We start from the raw sequence: 20,505 nt of genomic DNA on the forward strand, positions 1-20,505 counted from the left end.
AATAACACAAGATACATTTAATTTGTTTTCTCTGCTGTTATGGCTACAAACTGTCTCAACCAATCAGCTCCCTCTACTCCTGGCCTGACAGCCCCACAAAAGAGTAAAAAAAAAATATTAATCACCCGTCTGAGTTAGAAGCTGCAACTTCAGAGCTTCAGCTACCGTCCTCCTCCTTGACCCAACGATTCTTGCCACTGAAGCAGCTAATCGGTGGCAGGAAAACTCCCCCATTGATGAAAGTGTTTTCCGTGTAGGCGCACAAGGGTTCAGAACCCCGCTCGCTACATTCGCCATGCAAGCGATGAAGCCGATTGGGGGTAAATATATTACATGCATGAAGATGCACAGAACCTGCACAGTAGATAGCTGCGCGAATGGGGCAAATGCATATGGGGTATTCTGCAGACGCCCCCCCCACTTATTTGCAAGGGGGGGGCGCCAAAAAATTTTTATGGGACCACATAGCTTTCATATGCTTTAAAGAACAATGTTATTAAAAGTTAATTTTTACTGCTAAATGAGTACCCCCAAACCGTTTTCTAGGGCCTTTAAATTTCATACAGCATTGAATAACCGGGAAGATCAAAGTCCCGTTCTGTACGGAACCGTTTAACACAGTATATTTTCAAGGAAGCGGATTAAAGCGTCTGTTTTTCTTTCGTAACCATGCATGATTTAGTAAATGCTTTCTTGGGCTCCCCGGTGAGTTACCAAACAGCTCCAAGTATTTCCTTAGGATATCCAAACGTCAGACTGCACATAAACCCTCCCGTCGACTAAATTCCCGGTCCCGAGGATTGTCCGAGACACGAAAGGGGGGGGGGGGAATAGCACACCTGGCGGCATTTGCAAAGCAAATGGATCCGATTTGAAATTTTTAAATTTAAATGCTTTTCTTCGCAAAAAAACCCCAAAAAAACTTGGTACCTGCCACGCCGCCAACATCCTTCGCAATCTCGTCTAAAATATAAAACACGCACAAATGCATCACTCGGAGGAATATTTAAAGATCCATCAACGACGGGGAAAACTCATTGGTTTAATGGAATGTTGTCAAAAGAAATCAACATCGAGGAAGACACAGGGGCAGAATTGATACTTCCGCAGTGACATGTTAAAAGAAAATCCTATGCATTATTAAGGAAACCTCGGAATCTGTCAGCTGTATGATTGCCGAGTTAGCAGAGGCAGGAGGATGCTTCTGAAGTTGAAAGGAAACGCGTAGGCACAGATCCATATTGTAACCTTTCATGTTTTACACCCACTATGAATACCCAGCTATTACACGGTCAGCATTTTCTCTTTTTTTTTTTTTTTTTTTGTTTGTTGTGTTTTTTTACATTTTTTTTTTTTTTTTTAACATTATCAAGAGCTTCAGATGTCACAAGAGGTAGCTTTTTTGATTTTATACTGGAAGCCAAGATGCCCGAGTGCTTATTTTTGCTCTAGAAGTAAAGACGATGGCGGTGTGGGTGGGGGTAAAGACAATGGGGGTGAAAAGTGGTTTGAAAAGATCCGAGAAGGCATCATGGCTAATGTGCCACTATATCGATGATGCAGGAGATGAATGTATTCTGAATATGATATACGCCATCATTGTATTATTGTAACGGCTACGCCAGATAGGCTGGTCTGGAACCCAAGAGCAAGAAGCCCAATGGGAGCGAGAAAAGCCACAGTCAGAGAGCTCGAGTTCAGGGCAGGCAGCAGAGATCCAATATGCTGACCACGGCAGGGCAACGAGGAGTAGCCCGGGACCTGGCCCCACGTCGGAGATGATGTAAGGGCTGAGAGATTATATGATGTAGTAGGGAATGACTCTTCATATCTGCATTCTTGATATCTGTTTTCTGGGGTATAGCTAGAGGAGTCGCTTGGGATTGGGGCCTCACCGAGACGTATTATGGGATTTTGCAACATATTAACAATTATTAATTAAACTGATTAATGTATTAATAAAATACATTTTCATTTGCACTATTTGGAATCCAGAGTTCTTGCGCGCCTGGGATCGCCCAGTAGGCACGGCGTACGGATAACCCAAAAAGTTAGATTCCCCAGAAATCACAACTGAAAACATAAAAAGTTTGGAGAGAAAATCCACCAATTTAAATACTTGAGTTAAAATTTCCAGTTCTGAGTTGTTGCCTTGGGGTTTATTCAAACAGCTGCCTTACATCGCCTAGGGTCACTCGATCCGTTATAAGCCAGCAGAGGACATCGTTCCATCCGTAGTTTCCAGACTAGTTTCCTAATCTTTTCACTTTTTCTTAGGTTCCCTGTGAAAGTTTAGTTTATCCCCGATATACGTATAGAAAGCTTGGTGCTGTACCCCCGTGGCTCTGTTCGTTTTTATGGATTGGCAGTCATCAGGCGTTTGGCACGTGGCACGGCTAGTAATGGAAGCTGATTAGATAACGGTTTTGCATCTGGACTGGATGGCAGCCGGCTCGAGAAGCCGACTTAGAGCTTCCAGCGTGATTTCGGGACTAAAATTCATTTCATCCATTCAATTAGGGAGCTTTACATTACCGGCCTATGTTAATATGCACACCCTTTCACTGCCAGGAACTCCGCACCAAGGCACAGATAGCGCTCGGAACTATATGGTCATACATATCATCATACACAGACTGGCGTGTTTCCATAACCACCCAAAGACTCTTCTTATGATCATCGCGTACAACATATGTCTTCGTATAGTTACCTGTCCAATTAATTATCAATTTAATTCATGTGAATAAGCGAGTGCATTACACCTATAGCACCATACGGTAACTAGGCAACAGCATTCCTCTGGTTACTGCTAGACAGCAACTCCCATCACGTTCAGCCAGCCACTGCCCTCTATATCATATACATATACACGTATGAATATAATTGCTAGCATTCAAAGATAAGGGTAAATGAAAAAAAGACCAACTCAATATATAAACTATGTTGGTAATGAATTCCAGGTACTTTATTTTTAGACAAACATTAAGATATTTAACATAATGTGTGATCCGTGGGGTGAAAAATAAAGTTTTCTAGTCCCCTAAAGAATCTTATTCCTTAACATTCTATACATCGCACGTGATGAGAGTTAAAGGGAAATTTCCCCATTCCATGTAGTCCCTGATTCTTATTCAAATACCAGTCCATAGCATATTAATCACGGTTTCCTTTTCTTGTCCCTGTAGAAATGTACAAACGTGATAATAGCCTTACATGGTTTAACAAAATCCTTAATTGTAAGCTTAGAAAATATGTTACATCTTCCTACTGAAGGATCATGGGAAGCGAAAGAAAATTTGAAGGAAATGCCCGGATTTGCTGAATCTCAGAGTTGGGGAATATAATTCGAAAACAGAATATAGAATAAAGATTATAGCAACATAATCTGCGCTTGATTCAGTTATATTATTATTATTATTAGTATTATAACTTTTTTTTATATAGCGCCAACAGTTTCTGTAGCGCTTTTCACAGTTCTTAAATTCAAAGGGTCTGACAAAACTAGAACAGGCAGAACTAAGACGAGCCGATGCATTAGGGAAGGAGAGTCCGGTTGAGAAGCTTACAATCTAAAGGATTCTTTTAAGAATGTTACAATAAAGTGCCTGCTAACCTCTCCGGCTGCTTTATATACTGTCCATACCCCACCGAGTATATGTGCGTTCGGCGGCAGAACCCATCTTCTTGCATTCTTTATACACCCGAAATGTATACGCGGAAAAAGACTTCTTGTTCAAAGCCGAAAAACAGAGGTGCGGTGAGAACTAATCTTCATTTTCCCCCTATCTTCTTACAGCAGCACTAATGGAAATGTATTTTGTTTAATGACTCTGAAATCCTGTTTGTAATTAGATGTGGGAATTGGTCTTACTTTGTAACAGATGATACTGGAATAATAATATGTGAGATGCTACGCTGAGACCACTGTGCTTCTAAATCTATATCATTTTTCATTTTATTGACATGACATGTGCAAAGAACAAAGAAACTTGATTAAAAGAAGCCTGGAAATAACCTTTAATGGAAGTACCCGATCCAAATATATGTAGTTTGTTTTCTAGGCAATTAGATATTTTTTTTTTTTTATTTGTTTGTAGCTGACAAAATTCCGTTGAAGAAAACAATTGCAAAAGAAATGAATCAAAAATGACAACTTGCATCACATTACAGGTGTGTTGAGCTACAAGGTTTCTGATTTTGTACGGGACAAGTAGGAGGGACTTAATGATGGCCTGTGCGCCACCCATTTAGAACAAGCTCCTCCCACTTCCTTCCCCCTTTCTCCACCAATACAATTCCTCAAGCCCTTGTTGTCTTTTTATAAGTGGCTGAAGCAAGCAAGCGATGGAATTTACATTTCTTATGTCATCAGCCCTACTCAACGCATCACAATTAAATTCTGACATCACTGGGCATTACTTTCAAGTGCAAATTTATGAAAATACTATTCGTCATGAAATGTTTGAGTCCAATCCTTTCATTTATGCTTTAGTGGTCAGGATCAGTAATTTACACGTAAGAAGAAGCATTGTTCCACGATTGTTGTCTTCAAAGTAGGCTTCTGTATTAATATAATGGATTCTAAAACTCGGATTATACCTTATCATTCCAATGAAATTATCATATTTAAGTAATTTTTATCTAAATACTATGAACACCATGAGCCTCACAGGAAAAATGATACTCATGGATTATGAGTATGTATATTGTATAGTCATCCTTAAAAAAAAAAAGAGATCGCTAGGAACTGGGCAAAATGTAAAAAAAATAATGTCATTTTTCCAAATATTTTATGGCATTTCTACTTTTCATGAACTTTGATGCCTCCAGAAGACAAACTGGGTCTATATTGGTTTAACTGGGTTTATTTAGCCTGGGAAGATGCGGGAGTCGGGTTATTAAATGCGTGGAACACGGGAATGTTATCTTGCAGATCAACGCACTTTATCTGATGGTTAAATCTCGTCTTCTGAATTTCTCAGAAGCTATTGATCTCCACTAAGCTCAGCCAGATTTTAGGAGTTTCCACCCTAATGTCTGTTCTAATTTATCAGAAGATCCCGTGCTTGTTTGCAAAGTTTAGAAAGGGCCGTGTTCCTCCAGGCCAGAGCCTCGCACATTGTTGTATCTTTTTGTCGTGCCGTCGGTGACACAAATTGAATGCGGCAAGCAGGCGTTTCGCTTCTGCCGAATTACATTTTGGCTTTGTGCAAACCACCCTAATGAATGGGGGGAAACACGCAGGTTTGAGCTGAATAATTATGATCAAAGAAATATTTTGGTATGTTTGTATAATACATTATAATTCCTTCATTAAGCCACAAAAAAAACCTGTGGATAAGTTTTAAGGTAATTTGAATAATTGATTTCAGACCCTACCCTGCTCTTCAGTTATGTGCCGTTATTACATCATAGAAAGTTATAGCCAATCAACAGGGGATAACCATACCTCAGAACGCCCCGAGATTTGCCCAGATACTCTGGAGTCAGCGGGTCACGGCCAAAAATCTCACAGTCACAGTCACAGAACCAGCCTTTAGACAAACACTCATCTTCCCAGTGGCCTTTCCTGCCCCCCATATAAATATGAAGCACAAATGGCGGATGCCTAATGACGTAAGTTCAGTAACGGCTGGATATGACAAGCCGCACTTTATATATGTGTGCTCACGTAGCTGGCCACATCCAATCAAGGCCACACACACTGCAACACATGATGTATGGGTTGCTTTTGGCCAGCGTCCCACTGGGCTTTTGCCTGCTGTACTGGATGGCCATTTCGGACTCGACCAGTGCCCTAGACTGTAGCCTTTAATGAGTTAATTTAATAATTTAATAATACTTTTGCAGCCACATATGTAAAGGCCACACACTAAATGGAGGATCGGCCAAGCAGAAGGCAATAAAGGTATGTGGGAGCTATCAATCAGCGGCCCATGGGGCAATTTGCCTGGTTTTCTTGGCATGGCGTAATATGAAATATTAAAAAACCTTAAATGTGAAGCTACAAGATGGTAACATAGTTACAAAGTAATTTAGGTTGGAAAGAAGACCCGAGTCCATCAAAGTCCAGGATGCTCAGTAAGTCTTCTCCTAGACTGTACAGTACGTATTACAGAATGCAGGTATGATTTTATACAACATTTTTTCAATTTAAGTTTTTTTTTGCTAGTACTTAGGGGAAGGATATATTTGTCATTATGTTTAATTTGCACGTACCTTTCTGGAGAAAAGGCCAAGGGAGCTAGACCAGGAACACAGCTGTACTGGCGGTACAACTAATTGCCTCTTCATTCTCAACCTCATTTATCTTCATTTCTTCCCAATTATACCAAATTATCAATAGTCTCTGTTGCATCGGAGTCTTAATCCCCTTTATTCAGGCGGCATTAGGCAGTGGCAGATGAATTCTTCGAGGGAGTCAGGGTAAACAGCCATGAAATGCCACCCTCTGGCAGATGGCATTCCTCACAAGAAATGCGACAAAACATTTGGAATTTGTTACCGGGCAGTGGTATGAAGATTCAAGCTGTCAATATTTTTTCAAAACATAATCAAGGCAGCTCTCGTTTAGGGCACCCAGACAGAGCAATTACACGGAACGCAACGTGGAGAAAGAACGCCGGCTAAGTGGACTCGTTCATTTGAATGGGGATTCGTCCAAGATCGTTTTCAAGATAAATAATGCCTCATTATTTCTGCAATAATATATCATTATTCAAAACAATTATAGAAAACGTCGTCTGAAGTATTAATAAAGAATTGTAATAACAGCGAACATTGTTAATGATGTAGCCTATTTACGTCCGGGGTGCGAACCGAACGTCGGAATAGTAATCAGTGGCTATATAAATACTGTATTACTTTCGGTAATGGGAAATAACTGGTTATGAGAGTGTCTAGTCTTATTTTTAATAATAGATTATAGTTAAAGGAATTTTGGGGGTTTTAACTCTCTATTCCAAGGTGGGGTCAAAGATGAGATTGGAGAAGATCGTTCCTGGTTTTATATCCAGTCTATTGACCTGGTGAAGGTGACACATGACTACCGAGCTAGGAGTGCGCTGCAGTCCCACCAAACCATCATACTCAAGGTACAGCTGCCTTGGTCTGCTGACCATTGAACTGCGAGCTAATCGGAAAGTGATCAATCTTCACAATTGCCAGGAGAAACTTTTGAGGGACCAATTGGAGCCGTGACTCTTGAATGGTCCATTCTGTTTCTTTTAGGAAATCAATATGATTTGGTTCTTCTGTCGTTTGCTCCCATTGGAGCATCACATGGGATGTGAATCCTTAAATGGTTCCAAATTTTGTTTATACATGCTGGGTAAAGGAGCCCGCTTTGCTCATCATTCTGGAATTTGGTTCATTGTATATGGCCTTGGCTTTCCCATGTTGACAAGCTTACCTTAATCTTCTTCTTTTTGAGGTCTGGTAGTTCTACTGTCTTCTTAAACCCTAACTTGTATTTCACTAAGAGGATACATTAGGTCCGCATCATGACTCCATTTATATAATTTATTTCATTGTAAAAACCTAAACTTTATGAACATTTCTTAAGCTTCTCTCACGTTTTTTGGAAACTTACCTACTTTAAGTGCAAAAAAGTATACATAAAATTTTAGGAGTTGGTTCCTCTGGGATGGGTTCAGTTTTGGGGGTAGATCTGTCACAAGTAACTAGTGTTAATCACATGAAGAAAGTGAAATAAGAGACCTCCGATGTCCCATCATCTCATAAATTGCATGTTTTTCTGTGTTGGTCTCACAAATGGTATCAACTTCGACCAGGAACTCGATCTTCTCTTGGGCCAATAGGACTATATTTATTTTCCTCATTTAACGATAGTGGTATATTTATCTCCGGCATTGAATCCGGCCCCTGTGCAAGTGTTCTAAATTAAACAGAATCAGCAGAAACAGATAAATCGTTTCCAAGGGAACTACTCCACATTTAGAATTGCTCTCTGTAAACATGGCCAGATGACCATAACTTGCTTATACATCAGTAAAATGACTGATACATGGGTCATTTGGCGTAATCCATAATTAGCAAATTACATAATGTGTCTTTTTTTATACAAGTCTGCATTGTTGAAGGCATTCAAATATATATATATATAAATATATATAGATATACACGCAAATGGCATAGTTATAATATTTATAAGCAAAATATGTTAACTTGCACCCTCATGCATGTCTTGGCCAGTTCGAAGGAAATTAAAATATATATTTAATATGTTTGTTTTGCCAGGATTGTTATGAAGAGAAAGGGAGTAGTTTAAGGTTTTGACAGATGCTCTGAATTCATTCCAAAGATGACCATGTTTTGCTAAATAGATTTTTAAGGGGACTGGAGATGAAGCCAAGAACGTGGATAGAAAAGTATTATCGTCTCTGCCTGAAAGTGCTACATTTGCTAAAGGCAGTTTGATGAAAGCGAGGAAACCATTAACCACATATGTGCCAGCAATACCGTGCGCCTTACAGTGGAAGGGTTAAAAAGAATGTGATTACCCGTACTTAGGTGCGTTAATAAATTAAGAATTAGATAAAACTATTTTTTTTAAGGAGCAGTCATACCTTGGGATCCACAGAGTGTTTTTTTGTGTGAAACCCACTGCTCGATTGCTAAGCACCCCTCTTTTCCTTTCTATAATCCCAGGCTGTTTAGCAGGCTTCTGCGCTGATTATATAGGCAGGGCTTTGTTGGGTTAATAACTGGATTTAGCTTGATGGGCACACCTGGGAACGCTCAAGGTTTTCACCCTAATCTAAGGGTGAAGGGGCAGGCTCTCGGGATCAAACAGTCTGAAACTAACACCTTCCTATTCTACGCTCCCCTTCGCTACAAGCTTATTATGGTTGATATCCCTGCTTGAATGCAGGTGACTCAATTAAGTGTATCTTTATATAATGACAAATCAAGGTTTTTGACGAGGACTGGTATTTAAGCCATTAGGTTAACAGATTTGGCGAGTCTCTATATAGAATCTTCACGATGGGCTATTAAAGGGTTAATATTGCAAGTGTTTCAGGGGGCGGTTTTTTAGAGGCATGCTAATGGGGGGATTAGGAATTAGGAACATGTGGATGTGCACTCCACCTCTGTCCCCTGATGTCCTCCTTTTGCTAGGTATAAGCCCATCACAATGTTCGATAAAGAAACAACATAATAAATAAATCCATTTTAAATAATTTTCCGTTAGCTTTTAAGAGGTCACAAAACCACATAGAGTATTACTAAAGCTCTCCCCCCTTATCACGTCTCTAAAACAAGTGTCCCTCTGTGGCCATTTGAAATGATGGGGGGGGGCATGTTAATGTTTGTGTACCCATGTGCAGACTCTCTGTCTGCTTCGGAACATAAGAGAGAATTAAAGAATTCCTATGTTCTAAAACGGCAAGAATTATACGCAACAGGTGCTAAATTGCTCCGAAATGGTTCATATTCCTGACAGCTTGTCATACTGACCATTTTTAGCCACGCTTCTCTTTTTTCTTTTTTTTTTTTTAACTTTTTCACAAAGTTTAGAGCGGGGATCATATTTTCGGCTTTTCATTACATAATTATTAAAAGATTACTTCACCTAAGTAGTGACAGACATATTTTTTAAGTATGACTGACTGATGGACAGATTGGGAATTGCAGAATTAATGGGCACATTTCAATGCTTTGGCAGGGCTAAGCAGTAATTACATCTGCTGAACCACTTGATACATTTTTGGATCCAGCCCAGTAAAGCCATCACTGAAGCTTTCCAATTTGACACTTTAACCTGCTCTAAATTTCGGTTTCCTTCGACAGCAGGTTCTACTCAGCGAAGCAACCGGCTAAATAATCTCTTTGTGCGAGGGTTCATCTTTGGAGTATGGACTTGTCCGTGTCATGCATAATATCTAGATATTGGAAACATAAAACAGATTCAAATATCTTTATCGGCATTTCAACACTCTAAAATAGAACTCCAGAGACATGCGGCTTATAGATTCTCGGTGTGTTCAGGTAGGACAGAGTTTCCGCTAAGTTCCTGTGGTCAACTTGCTTGAGTTACTTTACCAGAAGCGACTCAAGGGTTCACCAAAAGTCAACTTAGATGACAAGTGACTGGACGTCCATCTGATTCAACTTAATGGAAAGCTTCTCTTTTCTGTCTGTTCCAAGAAGGTTGAGCTAATTTGAGCTACAATCAAGTTGGTAAAGGACTCTTAAGAAAATAAGCTTGACTCCACAAGAGGAGAACCCTCAATAAACTGATTGACCAGACCGATAGAGAGCAAACCTCGACTGCTGGCTCGGCTTGAGAAGGACTCATGAGCAGCTTAACATTTCGTAGTCCCCATAGACAGATAGACGTGACGAGCCAGACCTACCTACTACAGGTAGTTAGCTATTCCAAAGCACTTTGCATTGACATCACCTTTATTCTAAAATATTTTATCGCATAGCAGGCTACTCCTTTGTTTAAATGCTTCAAACATGTAAGAGTGCTACATCGTCCTTGTTGGGCAACCATATAAAACAGTATAGCATTATATAATATTTATGGACCATAGAGGTCTCTTCTTGTACATGAAGGTCCCAAAAGCTTATAAAACTTGACATCTTGTTCTATATATTTTTTTTTTCGGTGTTTCTAGAAACATGGATTTTGACGGCAGATAAGAACCATTTGGCCCTTCTAATCTGCCCGTTTTTACCTGCTGTAAAAATGTCAAAACCTATTCGGCCCTTGGTCTTGTTTTATATTCAGGAGCCATATGCCTATCCCATGCATGTTTCAATTTCCATACCGTATTAGCCTCTACCACTTCAACTGGAGGGCTGTTCCCCTTATCTGCCACACTCTCAGTAAATTAAAACCGGCCCTTGTAAATCCCAAAGTTTGACAGTCCTAGTTGACTTTAACGCTGTTGCCCCGCCATTTAGAGATGATACTTTTCTTAAGCCTGCAGAGAACACTGAATTTTAATTACAACATATATATTTAAATGACTATGGTACCTTCTGTACGCGTCTCCCGAGCTATTAAGCTCTTCTAAATATTCCTTGCACCTGTCCAGATCATATATCTCCGCTGCCATCGAACATATGGACAATAAATAGAGTTCCTACAATAACTCAGATAATAACAAAAGCAAGATAAAAAGAAAAAAAAAGTAACCTTCATCTGGTTTATTTCTCTTGATTTATGGACTAAACACACAATTACTGGAAAAGGTCCTCGGAGACATTTGAAGATGTTAGAAATAAGGACAGATCTGCTGGTTACCGTTTCTCAAAAAGTTACAGACTACTTAACCCTTTCAGTGTTGGAGATGAGGAGTATTTCCGATTGAACGGGGGCTTAGAAGCATTTAAATACATAAAGGGATTAAACAAAGGACAGGAGGGAAGATTATTTTAAAGGAGGAGAGATGTTAGAACAAGAGGTCATCATCTAAAACTAGAGGGTTAGAAGTTCAGAGGTCATGTAGAAAGGTCCGTGTCGATGATACTTGGTTTAAGTATGTTGTTAGATAAGTTGGCTGATGTAGAAAAATACATTTCTTTTAGTTATTTCCCTGTTTTCTTAGGGTCTGTAATTTTTTGACATAAGCCGATGATGCAGAGAGGTAGAATTTCTTTTCCTGCCATAGCAGCAGAATTTTTTTTTTTTATCTCAAACTACGTAGGTTGGCTATGAAAAGGTGAATATTCAGCCACAAATCATTTTTGCTTTAAACCATTCATCAGTGGATACGGTAAGTTTATTGATTAACTAATGGTTCTGTTTGCAAGCTTTTAGTATCCTGATCAGCGTTGTTCCTTAGTCATCTGGAAACGTTGATCCATCATGCATTTACAGACATTTGCTGAAAATTACCTAACCATTTTTTATTTGTTCTTCACACCGTCAATAAAAGAAATTGACCCCTTAAATATTTTTCAAATACAAATCAGGTGCAAGGTATCAAAAGTGGTTTTATTACCATAGTAGCCAAGGAGTAGTCCAGTTAGCAGGACTATTCCAAAATCTGGTGCTGATACATCCCAACCAGCCCATTGAGCCGTGGCGCACCAAGCAACCTGATTACCCAATAGGACAATCTGCTGCAGATGGGCTGCCTCCTCCTAGGTCATAATTTGCCGCCGACCAATGGAACGCGTCGAGTAACCCTGCTGCCCAATCACCACCTGCTTCACCTGCTTTATGCTTAAAAATGGTAAAGGCATCTTAATATTTTTTAATGGCTTAGAAACATGTGGTGTTTGCATATGAAGGTAAGATCTGAACCTGTATGTGATCAATAGCTTGGAGATTTCAGTGGCTTTTTCTTAAGTTTGAAATATATAATAATTGAGCAGAAAAATAAATATGAATTATCAAATATCAACGAGTAGAACAGAGAACAGACTGGGTCATAGAATGATTATCCAGAAGTATGAAGGACTGTCAGAGGTATATATTGCCCAGAACTTTTACGCTAATAGTGAAAAGGTTTCCCAAAGTTCTATATCATACATTATATATCATATATATAAGTGACGGTAAAAATGGCAATAAGGGCCTGAAACTTGATCAGTCACCCAAACGCGTAAACCTGACTCTGCTACACACTTTATTATATAGGTTTGAGAAAAGAAATCAATTCAAACAATCGCTTTAAGGGGTTCGGATCATTTTCACGTGAAGTGCCGAGCTGGTAATGTCTGCTCAGACAATTTGGAAACAGTTTAAATCATGTTGAAAGTAATTATATCTAGAAGTAGGTTTATTTTCAGCAGAATTATATCCAAATATTAAATCGAGGCCGCGTTCAAATTAACACTACAAAACCGCTAACGAGAGAGAGAAAACATCAAACGTTTACATATAATTACATGAAAACAAGCATTCCGCGTCGTTCACGTCTCATTGTTTTTTATTCAAACTGCTGGTGATTTAAAGCAGAACGTTATTTATTCGTTGAGCGTCGTTGTGTTTGTGAGGGTCGGACGTTTCACTCTTGTTTACTTTGCAGGTGGAAGTGAATCGTCATGGGATAAGGAGAAGCTTCAGTCTCCGATCACCACGAGTGGGACGCAGCATGGAATTGGCCATGTTACGTTATCGGGACAGTCCAGCCTTGGAGGGGCTCACCCACTCAGTCCACTCCAGCAAAATCACCTGCTAGCCAACAGTAGGTATCCAGAAAAAAGAAATGTTTGAAATTGTATGCATTGGGTGTAATGAACTCATATGGGAGTCAGCCATTTTTGTTTGACCTGATTGCAGGGCTAGCTTTTTAAACAATGCCCCTGTATGCCCTTGAAATATCCGCCAGAATCCCCCCTAAAGCCAACTTGACTATGTCCTCCTTAGAAAATGTTTACCAAAGGCTATCATTGGTCAAACTGCACAATGACATCAGTTTCAAAATGGCCGCCTACATTAGTACTCCTGCATCAATAGCCCATGAAAAAAAGCAATAGAAAGTAATAATGGACTAAATTATGTATTCTGAGTGAACTGAATGATTTAGAAGCTAATTATATGCTTATTTTCAAGGTGTATGATATGTTAGTTAATATTAATTTTAAATCGTTTCCAGAATGAATTACATTTAAGCACATTTTTTTTTCATATCATATTTTACAACATTTTCTAACTTGGAAGGTGAAAATAAAACTTTATTGAAGAAAAGAACATCTTAAAAGAGCCAGTAAATGACATGTAATTGTCTTAAAATCATTTTTAATATTACTCTAGATCCCTGTATAAGTCATTATAAAATTATAGTAGAAAATGCATCATAAAGAGAACTGTGGTTAATTCATTAATTTATGTAGTGGGCATAAAATCAGAAATGTCCTGCAAAATTAGTTTTAGCTGAGAACGAAATGATGAAGCATGTTCTGTGAGACTGCATGTTTAGGATACGCTATAAATTTTATTTCTGGGGATAAGAATATGTGAAAAGTCAGGATTCTAACATTTTCCTGTGAAGTATTTTACCCGTAAAGCTTCTGTATTAATAAAATGATGTGTACTGGACTGTTCATATATGTGGTATATATATATATATATATCCAAAATATACTGCGCTAATGTGAATGTGTGAATTAGAATTACGGTGATTTTAACTTGGATAATAATAATAATTTGGTTATTATTTGCCATTTCAATTCTCTTACTATATAAATCTCTGCTACCTCTGCTGCGGGGCTGTTCCACTTATCTACCACCCTCTCCTCAAATTAAAACCTTCTTACATTACATTTAAGCCGCTGACTCTCAATCTCAAATCTAGTTTTAGATTATGATCTTTAACAGATCAACGAGTACCTAAAAATCTAAATTAGATTACAATATTTAACATTTTAATCTGATTATTATTATTATTACTATTAGTATTGTTAATATTGTTATAGCTTTAGTATTGTATCAACTTTTTAAGCCACAATTATAAAAGATAACTATTTTTAGAGATAATCAATACGGCTTATTAGTTTTACTTATAATTTAAAGAATAGACATTGTGTAATCTTTAGTAATATGATCTATGCACAATTTAATTACCAATCTGCTGACCGATACAAATTCAATCCAGCTCATCCCGAAATGCTTTTATCGCATGTCTAAAGTTTTTTCTATTATCATCTTAAAATTTTCACACTGAGAATACAACCACCCCCCCCAAAAAAGTTTGGTATTTGGTGTGAAAAACATAAAAGTACCAGAATGTAACATGAGCAAAAGTTATTATGATTTAATGGATGTATATATACATTGAGCAAAGATATGGTGACTTTTGAGCTTCCCGAACTGGCTGAGGATAATGGGAGTTCCATAAGACCCATTCGGCCCGTCTAGTCTGCCCCCTTTTATCCTACTTTGATGACTCAAACCTTAATCGGTCGTCGGTCTCGTCTTAGATTTAGGATCCATATGCCTATCCCGCGCGTGTTTAAATTCCTTTGGGATTAAGTAACTCTCTTGTTAAAGTGTTACAAATTCCAAAGGATACAAAGTTGCAAGCAGGATTAAAAACAAACAAAACAATAGAACTATATATAAAAAAGCAACAGTTTCTTTCTAGAGGCAGCTGGAGTCTGCCGGCATCTTTTGTGCTTCGAGTTCTTCGTAACGCTCGGAAACCTTGTCGTTTTTTTTTTTAGGATTGGATTTACCATTCATGATGATGCCGCATCCTCTCCTTCCAGTCAGCCTACCTCCTGCATCCGTTGCCATGGCAATGAACCAGATGAATCACCTCAATACTATAGCTAATATGGCTGCAGCGGCCCAGATGCACAGTCCATTGTCCAGAGTGGGAGCCTCGGTTATAAAGGTAAGAGTATCGAAACCGAGCACGGGAATTCACCGGAGCCGTAGCACGGGGGGGGGGGGGGGGAATTCTTCCACGTCCATCATATTATAGCAAATAATTAAGAAATAATACTTAAGAAACCTTTCCAGACGTGGCTGGAAGGAACGCTTTGTAGCAACATCTGTAAATAGCATATCATATGATGTAATATTGCGTGTGCTAAGCTGAATTAGCGGTCACACTTTTCATTAAGTGGTTCTAATGACACGCTACAAACAGCCATACATGTAACTAGCTACACAGTCATTGAACAATGTGCCGGCGTAACAGTATGTCTCTAAGGCGAGGGTATATCCATATTTTTATATATTTTTTTACATTATCCTTTATCTATATAGAATCTATGGGTTCTGCAGGGCTTTACATACTAATTTGATATTTTCAGTAACCAATAGCATAGTACGTACGCTGTGGCTGGGAAACGTACATGCAGATGTGTACATAAAGGCGAGGAACGCAAGGTATTTGCCCCCAGCAGGTTTCTGTGAACTTAAAGGCGCATTAGTCTCTAAAGCCCATTGTTAGAGACTTAACTTTTTTATCTCAAACTAAAAAGGATAAGATGTCAATTAAAAGTGGCCTTGTGATGAAAGGTGCCTGGTCTGGGGCTGTACTAAGACCATATTGTCGTTATCAGAATTGTTCATTAATACACATTTCATGGGGTAGGACAAACAAAAAGTGGCCGTCTTGTTCCTGCGCAGAATGCAGGCTGTAGTTCAGTGCTGGACTGTTTATTGCTGGGCTTAGGTCTCCTATATCAGTGTAACTAGGAACTTCCCAGGGTGGGCTTCCCAAAGCTCCTCGTCTTCTGGGGTAGTGTGAAGGGGCGGAAGTAGTGGGAGGGAAGTAGGCGGGGAGTGAAATGGAAGTGGGCAGGGAGTGGGTGGAACCAAATCGCACTCCCCCGCCCAGAGAAAGAAACAAACTGACTCTGAGACCTGGGAAGCAGGCTTCACTCAAAGACTCCTGGTGAAACCCCGGAGAGTTCCTAGGTATGCACGTCAGCCTTTTTTTTTTTTTGAGGAACAAACCCTGGTGTGTGTGGGATGTATAACTGAGTAACTGATTCCCTTCTGTGAGTTTATACACCCCACACACTGCAGGGGGCAGCACTTTACTTATACCACTCAATAACATGTGACATGTATGTGTGCTAGAAAGCATGGCAGATGTGGTCAACCTAGTCGGACTGCTGTGTATAATCATTCATGGTTAGAAAGTTCTTACAAAGTTTCTTAGAACGCTTTCTCTGTTTGTGGAGCTGGGTGAAACTTTGAACTGTCCATTTGTAGGAGTAGCCAACATGGGTTTCTTCAGATGGGATTAAACTACAAGTTCCATGATGTCACCCCAACATTTAGCCGGGCAGGCCCAGACTGGGCATCATGGCAGTCGCAGCTGACGAGCGCCAAGCTCCTTCTGTAGAACATCGCTGTGGCTTTGTGGCCGCCATTATCCTTGACTTGCAACTCATAATGTTTTACCCCGTTCCTTTTCTTTTAAGGACTTCACATAAAAATGAAGCACTTAATGAATGCAGGCATCCCTATGTCAAGCTAATGAATTAAAATTACAACATACGAAACCCAAGCACTTAAACTCCATCTACAGGAGAAAAAAAACGGCTGGATTATTATTACCACGTCTCAAATTATGTATTGTCTTTCTGCTATTGAGACTGACAGTGCAAAGAGAGACTATCAATTAAATGTGTCATAGCCAGACAGATAAATGAATTAAATATCTAAACATTCCGAAGCGGCATCTACTGTGAAATGCCACTTACTCCTCCAGGAGCTAATTAAAAGATTAACATTTTAGAAGAGTAATTACTGTTGCAAGATATGTTCCTATCCCAACTTTTTGAACTATTAGAAAATGATTGGCTACCTTTAACATCCAGATCAATTTTTAGATCAAAACCTGATTTTTTTTTATTTTTTTTTATTTTTTTTTACATTTTTATTTGAAAAAAATAATTTAAAAAGACGAAATCAAATGAGCAGATTTTTGGGCTGCAATAAGTGGTTTCTTTCCCTGTAAGAACCTGCCTCGGGGCAGAGATACAAAAATGCACCAGCTTTTAAATAGAATAAATATATGTGCATATAAATCTACATGTGTGCCTGAAAAAAAAGAAAGGAGGGGGGGGTATCTAAATAATGTAAAGGCGCATTGATGCCTGTTAACAAATAAACCAAAATCGATGGCAGATGTGAAAGTGAGTATCTGAGATTTGTAGGTTTTTTTTTTTCCTTTTCATATTGAGTTTGCAATCAGCACCAAAATCTTAAATCTTTCTAACTGGCTGGAAATTAGCATTTTTCTTTTTTTTTTGCTCTCATGTTCTGGAGTGCTGCCTGGTTCAGCATCAAAAATGTGGGTTTTTGTTAAAAAGATAGAGAATCAGTAAGGAATGCGTAGTCTAAGCATAAGTAAACGTCACGGCTGGATTTAAGTTCTAGGTGCCCCCTAGGTACAGAAAGAGCGTAGAAAATGAAAAGGTTTGTTACAGGGAAGCAGAAGAACGGACAGGGCTTGACCCGAAAGGAGAAGAAATGTTTCAGAGTGGTCGGGGTAGCCGTCGGCTGGATATACACAGCCACATACTGCGAGGGCATAGAAACATAACGTGACCATGTAACATGCGCACGTATACAACCGGCGGCCTTAAAGTGACAGGAGCGCTTAATCATCCCGAGTTACCATTTGTATAGAAAACCCACCTAAATCACTATAGCCGCTTTAAGGCATATTTAAGGAAAGAAATCCCATTTAATGGTTTTCAGGGTGCATCAGAGGGAAAATCCTGTTGAAATACTATTTAGAATGTCCGTCAGGTAGACTGCGCGATGTTAGAGGGCTGTGCTATGACTAAATGTCAGCGGAAGGGTTAATTAATGGACCATGGGCATTATTAAAATTTCAGCCCCCCGACTCGGTTTACCATTAGCTTGAGGACCCTAATTGGCAAAATAAAAAAAAAATAGCTTAATTGGGGGGTTTTTGCCTTCTTTTGGATCAAAAGCAGGACGGATCGGTAGAATGGTTGAAATTGATAGACTTTTTTTTTTTTTTACCTAAATTTCTATGTCCATCAGCCCCCGCACTTTCCACCAATGGTTAACGGCCGCCGTCAGGCAGCACAAAAATATTTTCCTTACGAAATCATAACAGCGTTCCGTCTTTCTAATAGGAGCCCTAAAACGTCTGGCTGCGGTGCCGCGTCCTTTGAGATACCGGCAATAGGAGAAAATATTAAATATATGGGGCGAAACAGAGCTGTAAAAATTCAGAAATGGCGTATAAAATCCGAAGCGCCGGCCCAAGAAAAATGCCGGCAGTAGATTTTTTTTTATTTTTATAGATTTGTAATTTTCAGATATAAACGTCCTCATTGATTAGACGCAAATCCCGTTAACCCTGTGTTTGGCAAATGGAGGGGACATTATCTCTCGTGTTCTCGTTTGTAATAAAGCAAATTAACTCGCCGTGAATTTTTAACTAGGCCGAGCCACCACAGTAGCTACCTAATGATCCAACGCATATTGCTGTTAAGTAGCTAAATAGATGCATGCTGATTATAGGCCTGAGAAATGGCTCTGTTTACTTGAAGGAAGGTACTGTTCATAAACTCATTTATTATGTTTGGAGAAAAAGCTCTTTTGACTGCGGCATAAACATTTTAGAGAGAGGGTATTTGGGATCGATACCTATTTTCAGAGAGATTACTCTCTCTTCCGTCCAGGCGGTGTAAATGTTCAGGGCCTAGTCTGGGGCTTTACTACGAAGTAGTACATTTGGAACATGTACTGCGTGTTTCCTTAAATTTGTGAATCCCAAAGTTAATTGAACAAGCTGAATTTGAACGGAAGGAGATATAGATTTGTATTCTTTAAGCCAGCAGAAAGACGCCAAATTCTAACTTCTAACAGTCACGGTTTTCACAGGACTGGTTTTAAGGCATTGTCCTGGGTCCCTACCCGACTGGCCCCCTCTTTTGCAGTCAATGGAGATCACGACCCGGTTGGGGAGATCCTCTGATTACCACTGACCGGCCCAGGGATCAGTAAAATCAATGACTGCAGCTCCCAAGTGACCCCCTAGTGACGCTCTAAAGCTGAGTGCCACAAGGTGGCCCTTTGGGTAAGGTGGGTAGGTGGCAATGCACCTGACTACCTCTTGAAACAGCTCCTAACACTGGTCCGTTTTGGAGTCCTGAAATGTCGGGGGTATGAAATTGGTAGTTACTTGACTAGGTGTGAAGGGAAATGTTCTCTTTTTTTAAAAAAGGGTTCTTTCTCTTACAAGAATACCAAATATTTTCTAAAATTTTCCCTTTAGCGCAGGGCTAACATTTCACTTATAGTCGTGAGTTTTCTATAGCCGCATTTGTTGTCCTTGACACTAATGTGACGGCGTTACCCTCACCATTGTCTTATGTTGGCTATTGACAGTAGCATATCAGGGTCGCCATCTAGTGGTGAGAGTGTGTGAGTGTGCTCGTCATAGGCAATCTTAATATAGATGTGATAAAAAGAAAGGGAGAGAGAGAGAAAGGGGGGGATAAAGAAAGAAAGAGAAGGAAAGAAAGGAGAATAATATAGCTTGAGGGCCACTTAAATCATGTAGGCCACCATTGCTTTAACTTGTATACAATCATATGATTGCACCTCTTTATCGCACCATTGCAAACATGTAAAAGGATATTAATGAACATACTATCCTACTGTAAATAAAAGTAAGATAATTTACATGGTCATTACTACGATGTAATAAAGTTTCACTGAGAATTTAATTAACTATAATTTCTTAACATCTCCTCAAAAAAAAAAAATACCACTGTAAATTGATCATATTACAGATTACCGCAGAGGGAGACCGGGGCAGATCCGTCCAATTTACAGAAGGCCTGAGATCAAGGCTGTCTGGAAATCAATAATATTTTATAAGCTTGAATAACTTCCATTTAAAGATTGCATATATCGCTGTTTATGGGATTTCTGAGGGTTAATATGCTATAATTTAGTCGGTTTGGTCCTGTTTGCGAAAACAGTTGGCAAACTCTCCCCGACTGTTCATTCAAATGGCCATTACACATAATGTGATATAGAAAATTGCATTTCGCCGTGGCAAATATCCA

The 20,505-nt window shown here is 39.3% G+C and overlaps 1 protein-coding gene across 1 annotated transcript in view; it reads left to right on the forward strand.

Moving 5' to 3' along the window:
- LOC149281985 (dachshund homolog 2-like) overlaps positions 1-20,505 on the forward strand; it is a 197,791-nt gene that overhangs the window by 142,553 nt on the left and 34,733 nt on the right. Inside the window, exons 4-5 of the mRNA XM_089498743.1 lie at positions 13,011-13,169; positions 15,148-15,320. Of these exons, the coding sequence (XP_089354869.1) occupies positions 13,011-13,169; positions 15,148-15,320 (332 nt within the window). The remainder of the gene's footprint in view (positions 1-13,010; positions 13,170-15,147; positions 15,321-20,505) is intronic.

This window comes from Sceloporus occidentalis, unplaced genomic scaffold, assembly GCF_023333645.1.
Source record: "Sceloporus occidentalis isolate IW3139 unplaced genomic scaffold, rSceOcc1.0.p SCAF_125, whole genome shotgun sequence".
Lineage (NCBI taxonomy): Eukaryota > Metazoa > Chordata > Lepidosauria > Squamata > Phrynosomatidae > Sceloporus > Sceloporus occidentalis.